The 26116-nt window shown below is 43.4% G+C and overlaps 1 protein-coding gene across 17 annotated transcripts in view; it reads right to left on the reverse strand.

The window, feature by feature from the left end:
• KDM2B (lysine demethylase 2B) overlaps positions 1 to 26116 on the reverse strand; it is a 113133-nt gene that overhangs the window by 29291 nt on the left and 57726 nt on the right. For all 17 annotated transcript variants that reach the window (XM_065032917.1, XM_065032916.1, XM_065032920.1 and 14 more), the window contains 3 exons: positions 22934 to 23060; positions 15107 to 15561; positions 8917 to 9003 (listed from right to left, as the gene is read on the reverse strand). In XM_065032917.1, the coding sequence (XP_064888989.1) occupies positions 8917 to 9003; positions 15107 to 15561; positions 22934 to 23060 (669 nt within the window). The remainder of the gene's footprint in view (positions 1 to 8916; positions 9004 to 15106; positions 15562 to 22933; positions 23061 to 26116) is intronic.

The following is a 26116-nucleotide window of genomic DNA, read 5'->3' on the forward strand; positions in this document are numbered from 1 at the left end:
ATCAGATGCACTGAGTATCCATCACAATCTCCTTAATGAACAGCCTGACTGATCAACCTTAGATCAAAATAAAGTAACTCAAGACAAAATAATACATTGACTGCTCCCTCCATGTGATGCCTACTGCACATCCTTCCCCAACCAGTGTCCAACAGCGGAGAAGCAAAGGCAGCGAGGGCTGTGGGATGTCTCTTGGAGGGTGACAACCATGGACTGTTACAGAGCAGTAGGGGAGCAGCACCCACACCAGCAAGAGCCCAGACAGAACATGCCGGTAGCCTTAAAAATGAAACAAAACCCCAACACCCTGTCACCTTAAAAATATAATAACAGCGTAGTGAAATATCCAGTTCATCCACCACACAAGACATGAGCATCTTGGGAACATACTAATGAATAGCTGAGGTGTCCTATTTTCACAGACTGAGATTTGTGGAAACAGAGAGGTACCAAACTCAAACAGTTCATCAGATCGGGATCTGCGTTTACTTTCTACATGAAGAGCTATGGCATGACTGGGACTGTCCCCTGGGAAAGGAAGGAAAACCTGCCACGCTTCCTTCTTCCAGAGGTCTTTGTGCCACAGAGTGTTTCCACGGCACAGTTTGTGTCTCCAACAGCCACGTTCTGTCAGTACATTTAAAAACTAGTGACACAGGCTCCTAGGAAGATAAGAAGTGACTGCCACGCCGTGGAGGAACATGCAAATAGATGTGGCCAGTAGCTGAAAGAGCGCGTTACCCAGAATATGTAACCTGCTTCCATAAAGTGCCTCGGTGCCCTCGGACACACAGCACAGACTGCTGGAACAGTCATGTCCAACGTGGGCAGCATCTAGAAACCAAATCCAAACATTCAGAGGCAAACAAATGGTGAGCAAAGGAAAAGCTGAAGGACAGTTTGCCTCATGTGCCCTGCTGTCACCTACAAACCTGATTTGGATTTGTAGGGAAACATTCAGGACATAAACAACCAAACTGCACTAGACTAAGTCTCAAAGCTGCTTCACTTCCATCACAATTCATCTATATCTTTCGCGGCTTTTGCTAATTTTCAAAAAGGAAAGCACTTCTGTACCTCTTCTATCTGGTCTACTAGTGCCTGCAGGAAAGTCATAAAGTTGAAACAAGACCTCATTTATATTCTCAGCAGACTTTAATTTCAATGTGCTACAGAACTAAAAGGAAGCCATCTTCTCAGGGACAGAACATACAATTCAATTTTGTTCTGAAAAGCGCACGCGGGATTAATGTCCGTGATTGCACAGCACGTGCCGTGGGATGACAAAAGCCTTTCCCACCGCTCTGCCAATGCGCTTCGATCCAGAAACAAAACTGTTCAATCTCAGATACGTAACTCAAAGCCTGAATGGTTTTAATGTCCAGGTAAGGGGAGAGCACAAGGATGCTGGAATACTTAAACCAGGTTCAAACCTTGGCTTTTTGTTTGGTTTTGTTGGCCAACTCAGCAATGAATGCAGTCAAGCTAAATTTGACATCTGTCAACTCATTTCACATGCACTAAGAAAAAGGTCTGAAGACTGAAGTAATTTTCATCAGCACTTCTACTGTCGTGAAATAAGGAGAAAGCTGCTATCTTGAAAAATGGCAGTCAGGACCTAGCTGGAAAAATTCACATTACTGAATATTCATGCATACGGTAGAAGAATGACAGCGGGGAAGAATACATAAATCTTCTTGTATGATACTTGGAGTACAGCAGTTTGAAAATAGAGCTGTCTGTTCATTTTTTCCAATCCGTTCACATTTCTACTCAAAGTCAAAATGGCTCTCATTTACCTGTTTGATGTATTAATCACAAAAAGCCATTGGTCAGATCTCAAAGCAAGTGGCTGAGAGTTGATAAGAAGAGAAAATATTAAGTCAAAGATGGAAGATTAAGAAGGTGCTGATTCAAGTCCTTGCTATTTATAATTACTCCCTGAAGGGACACAATATTTCAAGTACAGTCTCTTGAGGTGAGAAATAATCTGTCAAGTCACCAGGCAAAGCTTTTAGAAAAATACCGAGGCAATTGGCGGCGAAGCTCTTTGGGCATGTTCTGTACGATACACATGGAACAATCCCTGAAACTCCTCTGGCCTGCACGCAGCTACCGCAGAAATGATTTTGTCTCGAGGACGCACATTCAAGAGACTGAAGCAGCGCTCAGAAAAATAAACAAGCCAACAAGGAGCGGCCCCAGGAAAGCAGACGCTTGACAGAACCTCCCAGTAGCTTCAACAGCTTTTACTCCTTTCCTGAAGGAGCCTTCAGTTGTGGCGCGTCAGGTTGTTTCCTGCTCCCAGGTGTATTTAGCAGGGAAAGGGTTTTGCTTCACGTGCGGAGCTACTGTGGGAAGTCCCCTGAAAAAAGAAGAAATCCCCCAAACCTCAACGATGTGGTTTTGTTTCTTAATTGATTTGTCAGGAACCAGAACTGGGATATCTTTCTGAATACATTTCAGCTCTCTCCTGCCACACGGCATCCACTATCCTATAGTGTAAAAGAACAAAAAATATTCAAAGTTATTTAAATCACTGATTCCAATCACAATTTAAACCGGTAAAGAGAAAAATTTAAATTGATTTTAATACTCATTTTCTTTTGTACTTGAGTTATTTTCTGGAAGATAAATTAATTATTAGGATCTGATAACTACACCAAAAATGTCTGATTTGTAGTAGATTATGAACTTCATAATCAGGACTTTTTATCAACAAAAAGGACTCACAATACACACATATTTGTATATGCAAATCTTCCTGCAGACTACTGGCATTTCAGATTGTTGACACCAAGCAGAGTTCAGGCAGTGCCGTGTGAGATCACTTCAAACACCTTTAAGCTGGTGTCTGGCAGGGACAAAATGTGACAGTTTAAATCCCCTTTCTGCTCTTGCTCCACTTGGAATGACTGATGTAAAACTTACTTGAATCTCAAACAGAAAAACACATCACACAACAACTTACACTGAATTGGTTTTTTTCTTCCCATTCCTAGACTTTTTCCATCACTAGAATGACTCTGTTTTTACATTCATTCTTAAGGGCTTATATTTAATTGTCGGCATTTGCTTCCTAAGCCATCCGTATCCCCACAGGACGTACCCCGAGTGGATCTCCGAGGACCGGGCTGGCGCAGGGAATCTGGCAGAGTTTTCCCACTGCTCCCAGCAGGAATGTTGCTTTCCTGGTGGGAGCCCCCGGGCAGCTCCTGAAACTGATGCTGGTTTGATGTTGTGCCATTTGTACGTGCTCGGATCTGTCCCAGACACCGCTCGGGTTAAAAACACTAATTGCTGTAACTAGAACCCCGGTGCTCTTGCTTCTGGGGGTGGAGCTGGCTATGGGATTGCTATGGGAGGAATTCTTAGTAAGCAAGCAAGTAAAAACTGGAAGTATTTATTCAAAGGTTTTCAGGAATGTTCTTTGTTCATCTAGCACCTCTCTCCCTCTGAATTCGAAGAAAACTCGGTGTAAAACAACGCTCATGCTTCTGAAATACACATTGGTTTCAAGTCAAAGTTTATCAAAACACTTGCATTTATGTTTTTAACCCCAAATTTCTGCATACAATCAAATTTATTCTGTCCACTTAGTCCATTTACTTGCTATTTCTTAAATTAGATCCAATGCGTAATGTCACGTATCTGTTCATTAAACTGGAGCCATAAAGGAGCTCTTATCAAAAACTGGTAGATCTTCCCTTCCCAGCATTTTTAATGTGAAATACCACGAAAAGGGCAAAAGGTTCCTAGCTGGAAAATGGCAGCAGACACATGAATGTGCCCAAGGACCTCCATGGGCTCCACATCTACTGCGGGTGACTAATCCCACTGCCTTTTATTATTCAAAATACAAGTTATTTCTAAGAATCTAACACCCTTTTCATCACAGTTGTCTGTTTTTCTTGTGTGCTGCTCAGTTCAGACTATGAACAACCACCAGAAATCTTATTTCCAGCCTAACTCTATTTCTGGTGTGTTTACACTCACTTGTTCTCATGCCAACATTGTCCATTAGCTTAAATAACTCCTCTCCCCTGGTGTTCTTACTCCCTGAAGTACTTACACAACAGTCACCCCCTTCAGCTTTGTTGTGCCACGCTGAACAAGACACGTTTTTCTAGTCTCTGCTCTAAAACATCACATCTTGAATAATATATGTGGTTGTGGAGTCCCATACCCAACCGCACCTCAAAAGTACCTATAGAGGAACTAGAATAGAGGGCAGTGCGAAAGATGATCAAATATACGGTGTGGTTTGGGCAGCAGAAAATCTTTTGTTCAGCCTTTCAAGGATTAGTTCTTAGGAGTTCATCCTCTTTCAGGTATAGGGATGTATCTGTACAATTTTGCAAGATTTCTAGTAAAATCACTATGACCATTATTTGCATTGCCAACTGCAAATACGTTTTGTTTGGCGTGTTTTGTTTTTTAAAAAACATAATCCAATTCAAATTTCTATTTGTGGCCTTTACAAATTAATAGTGCTCCTTTAAATAAGGATATTACCATTTCCTTATTATGCTTTTCAAGTTTCTTCTCTTAAAAACCAACAGGTAAAAACTACATAGAAAAAGTGTTGGAACGGGCATCGGAAAAACAGGCACATATTGCAGTTGTTAACCAGCTACTCAAAGTTACAGCTTCATCTCCTGCTCACAGCCAGGCCCATATATATATTTGGACACTTGCTATCGTTACAAACGCAGCGGCTTTAGCTTTGTGCCAGGTAAAAGAGATGAGAATCTGGCTCGCAGTCTGCATTTCTAACTCTTCACAGAACAAGAGAGTCCAAACATATTTCAGTTCTTTATAGCTGCTCTTCATAGACAAGTAAAGATCTTTATCGCAATAAAACCAGAAGGCACTGCCACCGAGTGTAATTACATGCTACTGGAGTTGAGTGTTGTCTTCCAGAAATAGGAAGTGGTTTGAAAAATGCATGTTTTCTGCTTGGGCCATACTGCGAGTTCCTTAAATAAAACGCTGCCTCTGATCCCTGTGCAGATAAAACGGGAACTCTGCTCTTGTGGGGCTGAGCAAACCTGGACCGCGGGCTTCAAGTTTTGGTTTGACAGCAGCGGGCTTTCTGCAGCAGCGATTCATGTGTCGCCACAAGGGAAAATCACTTTGAGGCCCTGCTCTCTTTTCACACCACCCAGTTCATGTGCCAGGGATGGGGAAGGACTAAATTAGGATTATTTGTCCTCTTCAGCCACTTAAGAACTCAGCATTTCAAGGCAGCAAACCCCATGGAGTTCTTCCTTTCCGACAGCAGACTACTATTGCAAAAACCCCACAGATAACTCAGTGTCGCACCAGCAAGGATAACTCATTGCTGCACAAACGCCCAACAAAGGAACGGGGATGGGGTTTACAGACCCCCGGCTGCAAAAACGTGCTGCTGGGTCTGAAGGTGCGTGGACTGTCAGTCACCAGGGCAAACAGGTTCCAAATATCCCCTCTGTCCCACAATTTACATTTCTGAGATGCCTAAATTAGGGTTGTTGTACATACCCCAGGATCCCTGGCAAAGTCAGATATTTCGGTACATGAATCATTATCAGAAACCACCATCACACATCATTTCTCTATTGCTGTAAAATAATAACGGTTCGTACGTTTTACTACGAAACTTTCCGCTGAAGAAGTCACAGATCTTTATAAACATTCATTTCAGCTGAGAACCTCCCAGGATGGGAAACAGCATCTCCGTACGGAACAGCTCAAGGCGCAGGAACGTGCCCTGCCCCTCGTGCCGCACAAGGAGGCTGCAGCAGAGCCTCTCGCTTTGTGCACTAACCACAAAATCATCCAATGTCACCCATTTATCTCCTCACAAAAAACATTTTTGATCATTATTTCTGTTTCAAGTAGGAGGTGGGTTTTTTTTGCAAGTGAACCAACAGCCCCAAATGCCGTTAGAAAAGGCAGACGGGAGCAAAGTGGCACAAGGCTACAATGTATGGATGGGTCTTTCACCGACTTGGTTTAACGTCTCGCCCGTTAACACCTTACCAACCGTGATTTAAGGGCAGTGAACACGTTTCTGCCCGAACCCCAGGATTTCACAGCCTTTTTGCAGCACAGAGCTGCGCACACATTGGCACATCGCGCTAACGACACGTACAAGAAACTGTGACTCCATTTCAAAGGGAAATATTATTTGCTGCTTCAAAAATCATTCAGATCATTAAAGGCTCGTTCTTCCAAGAGCAAGTCAACATAACTAAGCCTGCCCTTCCACAAGGTGGATTATTCACATAGTTTAAGTCATTCTCTGTCTCTACTCCAGGGATCCGTCTCTCCTGCTTTTCCTGCTCAATCCCTTTCCAGTACTTGCCCCTCTCCTCAGCCTGCTCTCTCGCTGTTTCTAGTCTCTTCCCCTCCTTTCTTTACAGTCATTTCCATTTTCTTTGAAATGTTTTGGCATTTAATGCTGGCTTTATTCTTCCTTCTCCATCTGCTGCTCTTGTCTTTCTAAATATCTTCAGGAGCCTTCTCTTGGGAGAAAGCAAGAGCCACTTTTTCCATTCATTACCTCCTCTTTCTGCATTTCAGTTCCCTTCCTTTTACCTTATGGACATGGAATCAGACAACCCTCGTTTCCCCGGAAGCTGATACGCCAGCTACAATATCTTCTTTCCAGCCCCAGAAAGGTGGGTACCACGCTGTGTGGAATCTGTCTCTCCCTTTGAACACAAGTATCTCAGGAAAGGTGTTAAGTACTGAGAATATATTACAAGAGCAATGCTACAGAAAGCAAACTCACCAGTAGGTTTTACTCCCCTGCCTTGTGCTCAGTGTTTGTGGAATCTTCTGCCCATGGAGACTTGCTCCACCAGCTACAATCCAAATTTTAAAGGCAGTTTCCCGCTCCCTAAGGGTTTTATTCTCTGTAAAATCTTCTATTTCATTATCAGGACTTAGAGGGAACAAAGCAGAAACAACCAAGCTCAGCTACCAGCACTGCCTTTATACAAATGTCCCCTATATTGTCTTTTGAACGTATTTTAATTTGGGACTCAAAAGCTCAACTCTAAGATGTGTCTTCCCAGCCTTGTTCCCAGAAAGAGCTGCACATTGAAGATGACACGGAGATTTGCCAATTAGAAACCAACCAACAAAGTCCTTTGGGGAAACGTTCAGCCATATCCGCATGTGTAGCTTTTAACTAAAACATAAAACATAATACAAACCGATCACAGATTAAGCAAAGTCAATATGAAGAGAACAGTGAAAGGATTCCTTCTGTTAGAAATTTGTGTTTGTTTCCAAACTTCACTCGAAAGCCTGCCTTTCTCTTAAAGTTTTCCTCATATTTGTTATTAGCTGAGGTGTGTGTTTGTTGTTACACCTCAGCACCGGGAGTGATGCCTCCTAGAGGTTTTTGCTTCCAGAAAGGGTAAAGGAAAATAAACAGCAGAAAGCTAAGAAAAGCCCTTGCAGTCAGCAAGGTGGATTTCGCAAAGAGGGATAACATTTAAGTCACAAAAGCTACAAATCTTTTACAGTTACAGAAATAAAATACAAGAAATGAAGCATTTATCAAGGATTCCGAAGTACAGCGAACAAGAACATTAGCAAATGCCAACGCTTCTAAAAGCCTCTAAAAGCTCAGATCTTTGTTTCTACCACAAGCTCAAATGATACAGCACAAGAGTCAGTTGTTTCTCGAGTTTGTTTTCTATGTTTCCTCTGGACACAGAGATTTTGCTTCATGCACTTGGCTGAGGAACAAGCAGCAGCTACCCAAGCACTGGAGAATCCGAGCTGCTCCTCTCAAGGATTTCCATGTTGTTTTTAAACATAAAATGTTTTATACACAAAGCGCCTTCCCATGGATTTATTAGAAGCTAAAAGGGAAAGACGTATTTAACGAGATATGACTTATCTGAAACGTGCTCAGCTAAAACCCAAAAAGAAGCCAGGAAGGAACACGATGTGCTCGTTCTGCCCAGTTCCTCTGGCACTTTGATGGTCGTGTCTCCTACTGCCCATGTGAAACCAGCAAATTCTCATGGCTACAAGTGATGATGTGCAAAGCCAAAGTGGCACAAAAAGTGAGAACGGGGAAAAGAATTCTCTCGGTTAATTAATTGAAAGTTCTTTACAAAGATAACAACAAGAGATTTTCAGATAGAAGCCTGATTTAAGCTGCCCGACCCTTTCAGCATTTCTAGAGAAACGATGTATTGTAAAACTAACTCGGTGAAAAATGAAAGTAAAAATAGAAGCGATAAGGCATCTTCTAAATAAGCAAAGCTGCTTTTACAGCATGCTGCATAACTGGAGTGCGGTAAACATACCACTGTTATAAATAACATCCAGCCTTCTGACATTATTCTTTAGTTAATTATTTCAAACTCTTCATAAACATTAATGAAGCAAAGCTCACAGTTCTCCTGCAAAGTGAATTACTCTGATATACAGGAGGAAAAATGAAAACACAGAGACAGAAAACAACCCTCCACAGTTCCAGTGGCATGTTTGTATAGAGAACTCAGGAGGTCTCACAGCGGGAGAGAAAAAACACCCTCTCACCCAGATAAAAGCGCTTACTAAGTGACCAGTCTGTAGGATTTACACTTAATTTAATTTTGCCCAAAATGTCACATCGACATTTTTAGGTTTAACCACAACTAGTAAATGACCAAGACATCTCAAAGTTTTACACTGATAAGTGAGACCCAAACAAATTCTTTTTAAATGTAAACTCTTAACGCTTTCTCCTTGCTGAGATGCTTTCATGGTCTTTAACACCTCATCATAAAACCACTAAAAATAACATTTCACCTTAAAAATGCCAGCAGCTGCCAAAGCATGATATATAGCACTATGTCAGATTATAGAGAAATAAACACCAAGATCTAGCACAACAATAATTAGTAAATAATTGCGTCTCATTACCTTTGTGGTCTTCTTGGGCCAGCTGACCACAGGGACTCCCGAAATGGCAAGATTTTGGTCATCATCAGCATGTTCCTTCAGGATGTTCTGTTGTGAGCGAAAAGGCCTTTATTAACCAGAGAAATCTTTCTCCAACTGAAGAGCATGGAGACTCACACAAGACAATAAACCACGCTGCTGAGAGATGGAGCGACAAGATCTCTGTTGACTTGTTACATCTCTGCAAGTTACTTTTGCTTCCAAACTTCAATTTCACACTGAAACTCCCGCCCCTGTCATTAAGATCCAAGATGTGAAGTTTCTTGCAAAGCAAACAGCGAAATCAGCCACGAATCACCTGGAATATTACAGACTTCTCTAAAATTGGTGTGACAAATGAAAACCAAAAACAAGTCAAAAAGGAGGATTCTGCTGTGCTGCTACTGAAGTCCAAATAAGCACTAACAGGTTAATGGGAAAAAAAATGCTCCAAGAAAACAAACAAGGAGTACAGGTTGGAAATTACCTCGTAGGAGAATTTAGGAGATAACCCCAGACAACGAAGTACAACGGTGTTGCTTCCAAGTATACCAACTTCTTGGAAAAACCTTAATTAGACAACAATAGGCACTGGTCTCGCAGTCCCCAGCGCAGAGCTTTAATAATCAGAAATTTCACACACTATACAAAATGAGCTTAAAATACAGTAATTGTTTTAATAGGAAGTGCAGCTGGAATTCATCTGTAATCATCCAGCTAAAGCCCAGAGCACCACAGCATGTTCCAGGCCCCGAGAGCCTGAGCAGGCAGACTAGCAGCTAAACTCGGCTTTAAAGGAGCATCCCTGGGGCCACTCAGGCCCTGTCAGATTCAGCCCAATTCCCCAGTCTGCGCTCAGATCAGAGATGCTTCACTAACAGCACCGGCACAGCGCTGCTGCTTCAGGTACCATCATTCCAGTAAAGCTGCTCTCAATACTGGTTAGTTTGAAAGCAGCTCCAATGACCAAAAGAAGCAAGACCAGTACAAGTCCAGCTTTGTCAGGCCAGCACTGTGGCTGCGCTCGGTAGCCTGCATAGGCACAGCCCTGCTGGTCAGCAGTAAAACACAGCTCGTCCCAGCCTGACTGGGTTGCAAAGCCCGTCTTGTACCTTCAACTGCAGTGAAACAGTGAACGACTTCTACATACGGACTAGTCACCGGGAAATTAACCCTTGGCTGAGCTGAGGTTAAGCGAGCACCTCTTTTCTCGTGTCCTCTTTATTTTGAGATGGTGTTAGTTTTCAGTCCTAAAAATGGAAGGTGTTTTTAGTTTTCATAGCAAAGCCAACATTCTCCAGAACAAGGCAGCAGCTTGAGAGCCACATAAACAAAGGACAAATAAATCCCTCTTTACTTTGCTACTCTTGGATTTGAAAGCTTGTAAGACAGAAAACCTTAACATTTCCACTAACGACTGTCAGAGACTCCGAGTTCAATAGAAAGCAGAGTATATTCCAAGAACTTGGCAGGATAATGAAGGTTTCTTGTTATCATATGTATCACGTGGCAATGTTACCCAAGAAGAAATGTAAAACTATGGCAGTTTATCATCTCAGCCAGCTGAAAACAATGGATGTCTGAGCAGCAGAACCATAACCAAGCCACATTTGCAGCGGCTGGAGTGTCAGCACACAACAGGCCAGGGAGGCAGACTTCTGTTCACCTGCTTACAAAAAATAATAAAACAACCAGAAAAAAAAGATAAAGAAAAGCCACAGGGCTCCAGTTAGACAAACATGATGCTCATCTAGCACAAAGCTGCCCGATTCATTACATTTACAGACTGTGGTGACAACAGCAGGTATGAAGGAAAGAAGCTGATTAAGTATGTAAGAATCCAGCTTAGCCATTAATTTCAAAAGCACAGCAAGGAATGGCTCCCTTGAAATGTGTTCGGTGGAGGGAGGTTTTTTCCTGTCATCAGTATGAGAAGGGGGTAAGATTTCTTGGCAAGAAAAAGTAAGAACATATTTCAGTAGATATCATCTGTCTTGCACAAGAATCTTCTCCTGCTGCCAAGGAGTTGCGGATATTTGACAAACTCTTTTCTTCAAACTGAGTTTCTTCTGCCCCGATGGACTTCCAGAGCCTCTGCTGACGAGGGGCAGCATTTTTGCTTTGAAGTGGGGAAGGTCTGTGGCGTTATTTGGAGGCAGATCTCACAATCCTGCTCCCCAAGAGCAGAAAAGGAATTACCTGCTGGTAAGAGAACAGAAGTGTTGTGTGCTGAAGTCAGAGGCTGCGTACAGACAGGCAGCACTGGCAGAGTGTTTAATGTGGCTGCAGACTGTCACCATCAAAGGGCTGCTCAACTCTACCTGTCCTGTGATGTGGGATGCAAACTACACCAAGGAGTAGGATGGTTACCTCTCCATTCTCTTCTTCATGTGTCAGTCCACCCCAGTTGCATCTTTAGTAGACTGACACACTATTTGGTAGCTAAATATGAAGTGGAGAAGCCACACAATGAAACTCTTCCAGTCCCCAAGGCCACCATCTAAGTCAAGTTACCTCTCAGTGATTTTTTTCCCACCTCCTCTTCCTCATCAGTGTAGATGCTTTTCTAACAGTTCCGTTGATACTTAATTTTTAAATTGGGAGCCAGAGTTGTTGCACTGTTTCATATTTCACGTATATACAGAAAACAAGGTCTGAGTGCAGGCTCTGTGTGCCACCAGCAGCAGGGATGTGGGGGCGATGGCTGCAGCATCTTCTGGCAGCCGCCAGCTCCACTCCAGCCCCTCCGTCCTCTCCCAGGGAGGGCACGTTTATCTGTACAACAATTTCCCCTCGTGTTTGCTGCACACACAGCTCACCCGCTCTGGATACAGAGCACTGCATCTCCTCAGCCGCTGGTTCAGCTGCCATCTGCTACGGTGCGAGCGCTGCTGTCGGCAGGTGCTGTTTGGAGGCCTCCGAGAAGCTCCTCTGGTGGTGCACACGTCATGTGCGATACAGCAGAGCTGCAGCCGATGAGATTTTAATCCCTTGTTTGAGCTGAGGGAAGAAGTGACCTGCTCCCCAAGCGAGGCCCGTGTTATGCTCAGCGAATGAGCCTCCCCTGCGCTGCTGCACTCCATCGATCACGGTGATAAATGGGCTCTCAGTCTGCAGAGGCATTAGCTCGGCACTTCTGGATTGCTGCGTCCCCACTAGATAGTGGCAGTGAGTTTGGAGCTTAGATGACGTGCGAGGAATTTACACGAGCTTAGTCTAGTTTTCAATCTCCCTCCCCATAAGGAAAATAGATTACTTCAAAGAGTCTCACCTACTTGACATTAAATAGCTGTGTATAGCTGTAGTTGTATTTACCCCTAAAAGCAGTAATCCAGTCGCCCATCCTTTACTGTATTCTTGCTCAGATGGTAAAGCAGGAGTTTTTTGTGAGTTACCCTGATTTGTTCTGTGAAACTTCACACCACTGAATAAAATGGTTTCCTTTCTCCAGTTTAACTACCCATATCCTGTTTTCTGAAAACATTAATTATCTTACTGAGAGACAAAGACGTCATACAGGAACGTTCCTGAGTGTTCTTTCATTAAGAAATAAAACTGCTACAATAAACACAGATTTATTTTCTTCAGGAATAAACTTGTTTAAGACTTTCCAAGCAGAGCAAGAGTTTTCAGGCTTTGTCAGAGCATGTTCTTGCTATGCATTTGTTAAAAATAGCTCTCAAATAGGTGCACTAGAAGGGTATTTTTTGTGGGATGTATTATAAACACATCACATGCCCAAAAGTCAGGTTGCTCATGAAATAAACCGTGTGAACATAGCCGAAAGCTCTGGATATTCACCAGGGTGAGGCGAAGGTGCCAGGGTTCTGCTCATGCTGTCAGCAAAATCCCCACATTATTATCTGTACAAGTTGGAAAACTAGTAACAAAGTAAGAGGGAATATGATTTAGCGGCCAAGGAGATAAACACTGATTCTGGAAAATAACTATTCTTCCTTCTGCCATTATGTCTCTATGACACACAGGGCGAACCTTGCAAATCAAGTTTCCACAGACAGACATGAACTGTATGTTCCTGCTCTTCCTCACACCTGGTTTGGGATCTGGATGCTAAAGATCAGAACTTCTGCTCTGCAGAAACGTTAAACAACTATAGTTTCAACACCATTATCTTTTGCAAGTATCACTCTGAAATAATGCTAACTTTTCTGAAAGTCATATCCATGCCACGTAAAGCCAGTATCCAAAGTTATGGTAACTTTTATTTAAGTTCTTTAACAGTTCTTTAGATGCTGTTCAAGAAAATGTTTGAGTTAATGTCCTTTTAAAGGTCTTGCTCTGACTAATCAGTCACAGGCTCACCAAACAGAGGTGACTTCAGAGAAAACAATTCTGCAGCATACATGTTTAGATGTGGTCACAGGCTCTTTAACCAGCAGGGAACCATAAACATCCAGATGCTCAGCTACATCCTCATGGTTACAGTGTGTGCTGGCAAAGAAAGAGCATTCAGAAGCGGGCAGTTATCAAAGGAGATGGAACATGGAGACTGCAGCTCCACGAGATGCATCGAATTAACTGGCAGATGCCCACTCAATACCAATGCAAGCACAATATTGCCAAAAACGACATTGCTCGGGCCTATTTCTAAATGTCCATCTGCAGTTCTCCATCTCTGTAGCTAGTGAATCCGCTACCCTGGAGAGGAATATGAAAACATATCCTCCTACACGGTGCCTTCAACCAGACCCACAGATGGCATCTTGCCGTGTTCTAGTAAGATGTCTCACAGTATGTCATCAGAAGAGCACGCGTGACCATTTCTGAACATCCGCACCGTTTACTACGTGCTGTACCCCTTTCTGGGATTTCAAGAAGGGACGGTTTATTTTCGAGTGAAAAGTGGTTTGTGCATGAAGCTTGGAAAAGTAGCGCTACCATTCTTTCTGCTTCGCCACAAATTCAACCCCTGCTCTTGAAGGTTCATTTTGATTTGTTATTAGAGGACGGCCGATCACACAGCGAGCCAGCGAATCTACAGCCACAACTTCAGGCATGCGCGCCCACTTTCATACACAAAGTGGCTGATTTTGTGAGGCTTCCTGAGCTCTCGTGGTTTCCCAAAATGAGGGCCGTGTATCGCACTTGCAGGCTCCAAGGCTGTGGAATACGGTTCCGGTGCACACTGCATACGTTCAGCCCTCTTCAACTGCCTTTGAAGCCTTTGCTAAGCAGCTGTTACATGACTTGCACTCAAAACGCACAGGCTCCCCTTCCACCACACAAACACGTATTTTTCCCCTTTCACAGCTCTTGTGTACAGAACATGTGGCTGAAGAACCATCCTGCACCCAGAAACAGCGCAAACCGAGCACTCCAAACACAAGACCCCCACTCAATATCACGGTGGTACTGGACCTGAGGAGGACAGGCTGACAGATTTAGCCTTATTTGACAAGTCTCAATAAAGTTACAAGAGTATGTTGCTCTGGGCTTTGTTAAAAAATTAATTAATATCCCTATTTTATATAATGTGAAAACAAGGCACAGCAAATCTAACCAAGTTGTGCAAAGCGATGCCACAGCTCCAAGGCAAGGCTGGGACTAGAAGCAGCAAGGCCGTGCTGCTCTGAATTGATCCCTAGGTCAGGTGGGGTATATTCCACTATATTACAAATCTAAAGAGAAGTTCTGTCACTAGTGAGCACTCACTCCTCACACCATCTCCAAAAGCAGCGGAGAATAATTACCAACCTATAGAGGGCAATGGAGGAAAAGAAAAGGTGAAAGAAAAAAAACACAAATGAAAATGTTAGGCAATATACCTTCTGCATTGCATTTGCTAATATTTGTATGTGTCGGTTCAGAAGGTACTCCAGAAAGATACTAGACCAAAAAGGGCAGATGAAGACTATAAGTATAAACAGACTTTCTGAGGTACAATATTTACACATGGGACATAACAAGTGCTAAACTATGAGAGGATCTAAACTGTTGGCCACTGCTGTGGTCAGAAAGGACTGGATGGATTAAACCAGATGCAAACAGCCACCTCCCCAATGCAGAGATGGCTCCCGTCAGGGGCAGAAGTTCCCTCTCTGTGGCCCAGCAGCTGCCATCCCTCTGCTGGAGAACTTTGCCCTCTGGTCTCCTGCTGTCTCCTCTGCCCCCACAACACAGTTTGTGTGGATCAACAAGATATCACACCCACCTTCATGTCCTCCAGGAGAGCCTGCGGGTCCTCGATGCCTTCTGGAACACACTTCTTGTTCTCTGGGAGAGATTCAAGCTTTTCCACCAGGGCTTTTAAACCCTTCAGTTCAAATTCTGTGAGGTGAGTCCATTTGGTTGAAACTTCTGTAGCTGGAGACCCCGTTGGTGTTTTGGGATAGTCCGTGGGGGTCGTTGATTTTACACTGTCGTCTGACTCGTTAGACAAAGTTCTTTTCAGGTATCTCATTACCGTGGCTTTTTGTTTTCTTCCTGCGCCCTCCTTGCCATCGGAGTGGGTGCTGTTGGGCGAGGAGGAGCCATCCACCAAGGATTTGGAGTTTTTATCCAAACTGTCATCCTTCTCCTCCCGGATCTGGGCATCACAAGATTCTTCATCCATGTCTAACCACGAATCTGAGGAATAGCTGTCTGGGCTGCGTTTTCTTTTTGCATCTGAAAGTTAGAAAAAGAATGCTGAATTTTTTACCCGCTGTAACTCGTAGCTTCAACACTTCTCTGGCACTGGCGTTAGGTGCTGCCTGTTCAAAAGGGCACTGGGTAATGCCCAGTGTGTGACAGGAACGGGCTTTATTCAGCTCATTTTTCATTTGGGGGGGTTGTTTGTTTTAATGCTGGTTTTCATTAACATCTACTCAGTTCAAATGACTGGGAAACATTTAGGGAAAAATTATGCTTTCTTCAAAGCTTCAGTCCTCTATGCCTTCAATTAAGACTAGGCAGAGCTCTTAAGTCACACACAATTAATTTTCCTGCAAATCCGAAAGAGACCAGATTCAGCAGCCTTGCAGCTTTAAGAGGGGAGTTAGCACAGAAAGAGGAGGGGAAAACGATGGGAGAAAGCACGTTAAAATGCTGTACATCATCCTTCTCCCAGGAACTCCGCACGGCACAGAATCAACTTCTCAATACTTTTTGTGAGAAACTGTTGGTAAAACAAGAACCCCCACTTGTTAGCGCACGAATACTCATCGCTCTGCTGAGACAGAACATTACAATTATGCTTATTTTACAGACGAGAGGCCTAAATACACTGAGAAATGCAGGGACTGTCACAGAGCTACATGATACTGTTTTTAACGCTGTCCCTGATACATTCCAGGTACTTCTCAGGAAAATTTAAAGGCAAGTTTCCGAGTGTAAAGAGCTATTAATCTTAGTTTTACACCAGGTTTTTCCCTAAAAATCCCAAGTATTACCCAACTCAGTGTAACCAAGCGCTGAAAGCAATGTAGGAAACTAGTGGCCAACATTCCCTAAAGCACACATCTTTTCTTATTTATTAGATGCAATTTCCTTTGCTAAGTGAGCAACATTGAATGCAGGCTAGCAACAGCGGGAATTTCTGTGGAAAATACAGTTAACACTGGTAACACCCAGTTAAGTCAATGTGAATTTTAATACTGGCTGAAATGGGTATGAGATCAAACTGCAAACAAAAACACTCTGCAAAGGAAACAGAAGTCATACAAGTGAGTGAACAATTCATGAAAAGTTCCTTTCACAGCTTCCACGCTTTGCAATGCAGTAGCTTTGGTTTAGGACAATGTGAATCATGCTTAAGGAAGGATTAAATGGACATAGAAGAAAAAGCTCAGCGTCCGGTTGTTTAACAGCAAGATTCAAAACAAACGCTGAAGGCCAGTTCCAAGCTGCCAAATCCGTCCTCATCACAGAGAAACTCCTTGTCTCTTGCCTAGTCTGTAGCATCTTCTTGCAAAATATACATGTTATTTGTCAGCTGGGTTGTTACCAAGATGGAAGAGGCAGGGGCAGAGTCGCTGCTTAGAAGTGCAGGTTCAAATAAAAACTCTGAAGGCCAAATGTGCCTCTGTGCATCAGTTAGTGCAAGAGATACAAGTTGGCTGCTTGATACTTATCAGGGTAAAAGTGCTCTTGCTATAGTGTCTGCAAAAATCAAGCATCTCTATCCAGTCTACTCCTTCAGTCATATTTGCATTTTTCCTCAGAAATGGCCATAAAATGACTCCTGAAAGGCACATCTAAGCGGAAAAGCCTGGGAAAAGATGGCAGTCACAAAACATCCCAGCTCCCAACAAGGCTGGGCACAGCGGCTCCATCCACAGGGCAGGCCGACTCCCTCCTGCATCCCTCCAAAAAGCTTCACGGTGAAGCAGCCCAGCAGTTTATTTTGTGTGCTGAGGCAGTGTGCAACACTCCAAACCAGCTCCTCCCTCTGCTCTGTGCTAAACACCCCCACGCTTCTCTTAGAAAAATAAACGGGATTAGAAAATACCCTAACCAGAACATTTAAAACCCAGTAGGTTATCCAACTTTTATCTAACGCTGTTTTTTCCTTTGTCCACAGTAGCCAGCACACTCACCCACCTCCATGGGCTATATAATCAGCTTATGTCATTCTCCCATTTTGCAGCTGAGGAAACAGATGCTTGGGAGAAAGCACGACTTGCTCATTGTCGCACATCAAATCTAGGGCAAAACCAGGAATCAGAATCCAGACTCTTGGGCCCAGGGCTGGAGCCCCTTTTCTCAGCCACACTGCCTTGGTGAACTATTTCACAGTTGACTGAAGCACAAAAGCCCAGCCTAGATGGGAGAAAACTCCACTGATAAAACAGAAGGTGAAGGCAGATACACATCCCTATGCTACCAGCACACAGCATCATTAACAGAAATTGGTATAAATCCACACAAAGAAAATTATGTTTGTGTCTTCCTATGCTGTGGTTCTGCTAAACAGGAGCTAATGGCTGTAACTGGGGCAAATCGCAGGTGTAGATAAGGCCTAAAGAGAGGGAGATCACATTATGGAGGTGTGAATAATTTACTCCAAGCAATGTTCTGGTGCTAAGAGACAAGTGTCTTCAGGAGAGATCTCACCACTTTTTGCCTCTTGCTCTAATCTGTGGAAACAAAAGGCAGGAGCAGTGGCACACCAGGGCAGGCTGGGGGCCTGTTCCCATCAGAAACAAGCGCACGGGGGGGGCAGCAGTTCTGCTGTGCCAGCTGCCACCGGCTGGCTGCGCGGGACAGGCCCTGCCGCGCCAGCCACACCTGGGTACGGACAGACAAAAATAACCTACATCTGACCCCAAAATGAACCGTCACCAGACAAGTGCCCTGTTCTCTGCAGGCCTGGCAGTTACAGGATGCCTAATTTTACCTTTGGGGACAGGGCTTGTTATTACCCTGAAGTGTACCAGTCTGTTTTGGAGCACTGGGGGATTACAGGACTGTTGCACCATCAGATTAAGAGCGGACTGCTTTCAAAAGACAACAACTGTCTCGCTCCTGCGGCTAATTCAAAACAACAAAAACAAGGGAATCAATAATGGAAGGATAACTTCACGGTAAGAGAGGTTCAATTTTGTGTTTTCAAGTGTTTTGTTGTAATGCAACATGCCATGATTTTTATTTATTCATTTAAATGCAAACAGTATCTGACTGAGAGTTACTATGCTCTGAGCTGAAGTTCCACATAAACTTAATCTGCATTTATTTTGTTGAGAAGTGCATTTTAAACACGTTACCAGGGTTCCACTGACTTGCAGGGTTTGCGTTTATAAAGTCTCTCCATGAAGAAGAGCTCCTGCTCAGTGCAACTGTGTTTTGCTCTCCTGAGACCTACCAGCCAACACCAGCTCAGAACCCCAGTTTCACAGCGGTTTTCCAGTCTGGGTTCCCACATGGCTTTGTGCAAAAAGACCTTCACCCCTCTCCATTTCAAAGCAACTGAAAACAGCCGGTGATATAACTTGGTGAAGAGGAGAAGCACATGGTTGACCACAGAATAAAGAGCTAGAAATACCTTGTTTTTCCTATAGCGGTTCACTTCCCTGTGGTTCTGGGCAAATTACTTAACTTTTCCCACAGTTATCCACTTGTACAAAGAAGGATAATCATACAGAGTTTCTTTCCTTGCTGAAAAGCAACTTTCTGTATTACAGAACTTAAAAGGAAGGGAGAGAGGTGAGGTATAATTATTAAATCTTTCTAAAGTCTTTCGAACAGTCCAGTGTGTAACATCCACCTTGCCATTCCCAGCTCCAAACCCTGACGCTGGGAGTTGGGAGCAGCAGTTGCTGCTGGACTCCTAAAGACAGCAATGACATTTTCATTAGAGGAAAAACCCCTGAGCACGCTGGAAATGTATCACTGCACGGAGCGCTCCACACGGAGATCACTCAATATAGTCTAGTACCTGTCTATCATAAGCAAATCTATTTAATCCCCTGAGAAGAGGAAGGAAAACCAAAAAAAGATGTGGCTCCTTCCCTGTGCTAGAGGGCATTTTTTTTCATCCATCAGGCTTAACATACCATCCTGTTAAAATTTTAGCAATGGGAATCATAAAAGCTGCAGGCTGCAAAAGCACATTTCTGAGAGCCCAGGATCTTCTCTCCATTACTCTTGGTCAGCTCACTCTCCACATCCATATGTCACTGAAGGTCAATTGTGGTTGAAAACATCCAGAACAGACTCATTCACGATAAGAGTAAAAATAATGAAGATGTATCCATCCCAAAACAGTGCTTGTTTGAATCTAGGAGCAAACCCAGATCAGATCCCTTTCTGATTTCAGCCAGCAGGACAAATGTCACAGCTGAGAGGGACAAGGAATAGAAAGAAAGAGAGAGATTGCGCTTTTACAGCAGCTGGGATTGCTGCCGTGTCATCATTGCCCGAGCGCGGAAGAGATCCGAACAAGGACGGTCTCACACACCAACCAGGAGGCAACTGCCTGAAATCTCATTCTGGGCCTGAAGAACGGGAAAGGAAACCACAGCCAGCAGCTTCCAACTCGTTCAGAACGGCAGATATTTTCATTTAGGAAGCAGGAACACACAAGGTTTCAGCCTTGCCTACAATGAGGTGTTGGTGTGGTTGTGGGGTTTTTGTTTTGTTGTTGTTTTTTCTGTTTGAAGTTTTGTGAATCAAGATGTTTAGAAAACAGAAAGACAGTGAGACCACTGGATCGGAAGGTATCTCAGAAAAGAAAGCAGCGCTCCAGGGTGAAAAAGAGCAAGTTCTAGCACCCAAAAGGAAAGGTAAAAAGCAAGCATTTAGAACAAACTATGTCAAGGAAATTATTCTTAAAAAATAGGAGAAACAGTGAGATTATTCAAGAGAGATTTCTGAAAATGAATACAAGGGTGCAAAGAGTTTTTTCTTAAACCAAGAAGGACAGAAGACAAGTAAATCTATTGAAGGCTCTGCAGAGAAGTTAAGTACTTTGTTTCATTACTCTTTAAAGAGAATAATGGGAAATTCTTCGTCAAGGGATACTCTCTCATGGGAAATCAAGAAATCGCTTGCAGATAGAGAAGTCTCTAGGGAAGAGACAATTTAAGTTCAGAAGAAAAGCTTAAAAACAAAGCAGCAGGGTTTTGGAACACTGACCTCATTTGGAACTCCCATCCCACAGCAGGTGAATGATATTAAGATACAGATAGCACAGAACAAACAAGTGTAATTCAAGGATTACAGTTTGTAGAGATTTGAGGCAAGAGGCTGGACACAGAGACCAGTTAAAAGAAAAGACAAGCGTTTGAAACAGTATTACTCATGCAGAACAAGGCAGCGCAGCTTTGTGAAGGTAAATAATGTATCTTTACTCCTTCGAATTTGACAAATGTCAAAGTGAAAGATCCAGTAGATCTGGGCTTTTGAACCACAAGCTACAGTTAAATAATTATTTTAAGGTTAAGATTCTGCCAAGAAACAAAAAGCAAGTTTCTTCGAAAAAAAAGCATACATATCTCTCTTGGAGAGAAAGGCCCTGGATGTCAGTGTCAGTGATTTTATCAGCACGTTAGTACTCTGAAGTCAAGAGACAGCAGGCAGGTGGATGAACTGCGCGCTGTCAGCAGGTACCACCCGGTCAGCAGCAAGAATCCATCCAGCCCAGGCAGCAACGACAGCTCAGGACCTGCCCAGCCAGACACCCCTGCTGCACAGCAGGGCTGCAACTCACGCCAGCTCCGTCCTGCTCATCACAAACAAACAAAGTCATTTTTAGGTAGGGTTAATTTTCAGTCAGATCACTGAACTGACTCAGCTCACTGTAACTCAAAATGGTCATGAGACCAGGACCAAACAACAGCAAAGCAGGTTCATATTCACGTTCCGCTAGACCAACAACTGAAGCCACCACAACTGAAGACCCTAACCATGTCACCACCAAATCATTTTCCAAATAGCCAGGCTCCCTTTCCTGATGCTTTCTTTGGTGTTGCAAAACAATCCTTTTCCCTCCAGACACCAGACAGTGATGTTCCCAGCAAGCTTCTTTGTGATCTGAGTATCTCTCAGCTGGACTGATGCACATTTTGTGGGGATCACCAAACCATCATCAGTAATTACTGAGCTGGGCTGGAATTCACACTGCTGGTTTAGCTGGAAAAGGTCCCATCTCAATGTTCCCAACCATCCACTCTCCACATCTGGTTTGTTCTGACAAGTCACCTCTGCGATCTGGCACCCCCATGCTGTCTCTAGGGTGAGCCTCCTTCCATGCCCACGCTTTAGACAACAGGAGGTTGCTCCTTATTTTCCAACAAATGCTGTTACCAGAGTTTTGTCGCAGCTTTACGAGGAGCTGATTCAAGGCGTTAATCCATCCTTTCCTCTAGGATGATCTCTATATAATGACAAAACATCCCCCCCCACAGAGCTCCTGCTTAACTACCCCTTCTGACCAGGGTCTGGCACAGCTTACAAGAGACACAAAATGTGAAGCATCCAAATTCCAAGTGACCCAAATAAATCTCCCTGGCCTATCTGCACAGACTATTAGCTACCTCAAGTTTTTCTTGGTCAGTAAAACTCACTGGAGAGTGATGTCCGCCCATAACCTCTTCAATCCCTTCTCCTAAGAATTACACCAGCAGGTGAGCATCTCCCTCCTCTGCCCAGAACCTGGGGCAGTTCCAGCCACGCCAGTTCACTCCAACTGGCACCTCAGGGAGCAGGAGGCACAGAAATACTTTAATCCTCCTTCACACTTAACGCATATCAGTTAAAATTTAGCTGGTGCTTGTGCTACTAAAGCCATTCAGTGCCTAAAAGCAGGGAGGCAACATGGCCTGCTGCCTTGTGCCATTAAAGGGAGGAAAAAGAGAGGAGTTCAGCCAGGCAACAACTGGAATTGCCACATGCTGATGTAGAGCTCATATCAGTGCCAAGGTAACGCCTGCCCACTTCAGGCACATCTATCTGTCTCCGCTATCGTCCATTTTCAGCTATCGTAAAGGTTCCTGAGACCTCCCTGCACTCAGGTTACAGATTGTGTAGATTTGCGTAGGTGTTTTCTTGGTTTTGTTATCCTGCAGAACTGGAAGTCAGTCACCAAACAGAGAGAACTAAAGTAGAGATTAAAGAGAAAGAAGACAGGTTTAATGACCGTAACGCATCCTGTAGAGGAGCTGCTCTATAAAAGGACTAAATATCCATCCCACCAGCGCACATTTGCAATGTACACATTTCTGTCTACCAAGGTACTGTGCCAAACACAGCAGTAAATCCTCAATTGTTTGGCAGATCATCTCAACACAAACATTACTGAAACCAAGGAACAAACGCATCCAAAACATTATTTTTCTAGGATCCACTTGCTAAGGGAACACTCAATAAATATAATTCCAAGTAGGCTGGTACTTCATGGAAATGCTTAAGAGTCAAAACCTTCCACATCCCAAAATAAACATTCATTAGAATTTCTACAGTTCTCCAGTTCAATCTACGATCTGCTCTGCAGAACCCAAAGCAGTAACCAGCCCAAGGTGCAAGCATCAGCTCTGAATCCGCGCTCAAAGGATTCACTCACCAATTACCATTGATTCTCTCTGGTATTCTTTGCTGAGGTGGCAGCGCTGGGTCACACAGGACACGTATCTCTCCAGAACATACCAGCACATTTCATAGTAGAACGGATAACGGAATTTGGCGTGCACCTGAAAGCAAGAGCGAGACTGTCAGTCCCCGGGGAAGCGCGAGAAGTTTGCAGCGCAAGGGCCGGTGTGTTCCCGGCGTGTTATCAGGAGCACAAACAGGATCGCGGGAGCGGGAGGGAGCGGCGGGAGCGAGCGGGATGCCGGCAGCATACGGAATGAGGAGCCTGCCTGCCGGGAGAGCATCGTTTCGTGCTTCACTAATTTGTATCCTCTTGGGGGGGTGGGAGAGGAAAGGGTTTGTGTTCTTGTGAAATCACGGACCTGATGGGTGGCCCCTATGGCATGTCCTACCTGCTGTATAGACATAGGGTGGTCACGGACAGATGTCAGGCACTAAAACTCAAGTTAAACCAAAGGAGTGTTTATTTTATTTTATTTTATTTCCTAACCACTATCACATGATTTCTATCAAAATGGCAACATTACCTAACATGAGGCAAGAAGGAAATACATGTTTTTCAATTATGGTCTTCACAATGATCCGATTAAACAAACGAACACACAAATTCTTGATTATTGATAACGACACATTAAAAGGAAAAATCCCTTATGTGGTTTACGCTTAATATTTCGGTAGCAAGTTAGCTTTGGCCACAAACAGAACAGAAAAGCAGGATTTTGACAAAAAGTCCTGTCAAGCTGTGCACTTTTTCTTACACCTCAGACCTGTTGTTCTCACACAAGAAGCCCATTCTCCAACACTGTATTTTTGGGATTATTTCAGATTCAAAAGAAAACAAAGCGAGTTTACTTCCCTTCTAGCATAGTTTTCTATCTATGGGAGGTCACTGTACCAAAGAAGAATCTGAGAAGATCCTAAGATGCAAGAACACACGTATATTTACTGTGATTTGTTAAAAATGGATGCCATGCATCTTGTATGCGCTTGTACTTACACTGCACGCTTCTTTCTCCTGGTGGCACAGAAATCTGCATTTGCAGGTTGCATGCATTGCACTGGGGTTATAGGAGCTGCTTTAAGACATTCTACGCATATTAACTGCTCACCTAGCCAAGAGGTGTCTCCCCACCTCTAATGAAAAGCTGGACTGCACCAGAAAGGAGCATTATCTTAGAAAGCCCATAAAAAACAACCAACCAAACAAACAAATAACCCACCAAAACAGCACCCCAGATAATGCCAAAAGCCCAAAGTCTAAACACAACAACTAACCCAGCAGCTGGGAGCTCAGATTCAGCTCTGCAAAGCCGGCACTATCAAAATAACGTGGTGATGAAAAAATCCACTTGAGCATATGGGTGACTTACTAGAACTCCTGTCGTTGAAAACTGTTCCCAAGGCGGACAGTGAAAGAACTTTCCCCGTTCCCAGGGCGCAGGAAACGCAAGCATTTTAACACTAAACCAAAATGTAACGAAGGGAAAATACACAGTATTGTCCCACTAAATGTATCACAGAGTAGGATTTAAATTCTCCACTGCAATTCCCAAAAGTTAAGATCTCTTAAATTCAACACAAATGTAGCTGGCGAACCTGAACTGTGTGTTGATACGGGTCATGCATCCAGCCGTGCTGCGGTTTTTCAAACGTTTCCCTGTGTTGCTTGTTACAAATCACATATACCATTAAAAAGGAGGAAAAAAGAAAAGAAGGCAAAAACCAACCAACCAACATCCCCCTAAATGTGAGAACATTTAACCCCTGGGCCTTTTTGCATTGGAGAATATTTTTCCTTTGGTTTAGTTATTTGTCATAAGGAAGAGATCAAGTCACTTATCACTATTATGGAACACAGGGGAAATCAGCCATGCTAAAATATACGCTAATAAAGGAACTCAAATTTTTCCAAGAGAGCACTGCAGGAAACAAAATTTGCAAAGAATTGACTTACAAACAGGAGGCGCCTTCCACCCCTCAGCCTTCAAAAGGTTTTCAGCCACATGCCTGGGAATATTAAAGACATCATTGCTCAACATTTGTTGACAGATTCTGAGCTTCACCAAATTTAGCTGTTACCAATGTTAATTCAATGTGAAAGACAAGGCAGTAATGCATGCAGTGCTCCCATTATGTTTATCAATCTTTAATATTCAATTTGAGTTCCTAATTGCCTCGCTATCAACGTTCCAACCCACAGCAAATCCCTCCATGCCTCTGGAATTCACTGTTTGCCTGCGAAGGCTCCGCGTTTACACATCTTCAGATGTAAGAGCCACCGTGCGTAGCAAGAGATACTGTGCAAAGATCTACGGGGCCTTTTATCAGTAAAGCAGATCCAACAGTGCTTTGAAAATCTTTCAAAGTTTGCCTTATGGAAAAGTAGAGAGGAATAAGTTCTTTACGATGTCCTTGGATGTTTATTAACTACAGTGGATGCAAACTGCATTATGTACATGTCTGTGGTTTTTCCACGGTATGGTTATGGTCAAATGAACTCTTATGGCGAGGAGGGAAGGAATTAAAGAAAGAAAGAAAGAAAAGTGCTCTGTGATGAATTTGAAGTGTAATATCTGATATGGGCACTGCCAGAGGACTAAATCCTGCACTAGATCATCTAATAGGCATTTCCAGCTCTAACTTCTGTGATTAATAATTTACAATCCACTGAATGCATTTTTTTAATTATTGCTGTACAGTGAGAAAAACCCTCTCTGGGATATGATCTATTTCTTCAGTTCAAAGTGGGATTATTTTAGAGACTTATATCCCCCTCCAAAACCAAACCAAAACCCCTAAGAAAGGCATGGCCTTTTCCTTAAGAAAGTATAAGCCTCTTCCACAATGTCTATTAAAATAATTCCAAACTCCACTTGTGTTTAATCAATCTAATCACAATATTGAAAACCAGTTTATGGTTATTTTAAAAATGATTCATCTATCCACTTAAACCGCTGACATTCCAGAAAACCAAATCAGTAGCGAACACCACCATCTGTGAGTGACCACCTTACGTGTATATTTTGAGTGCTTCTGTCTCTATCCACGCACAAATATTTGAACACAGTTAAATTTAGACGAGTTGGGAGTAAGTTTGACAGGTTCTTCCTCTTGGGCAATGCCGAGCTGTAACAGCCCTGCGCCGAGACGATGAATC

The sequence above is a fragment of the Columba livia genome, chromosome 17 (assembly GCF_036013475.1).
Source record: "Columba livia isolate bColLiv1 breed racing homer chromosome 17, bColLiv1.pat.W.v2, whole genome shotgun sequence".
NCBI lineage: Eukaryota > Metazoa > Chordata > Aves > Columbiformes > Columbidae > Columba > Columba livia.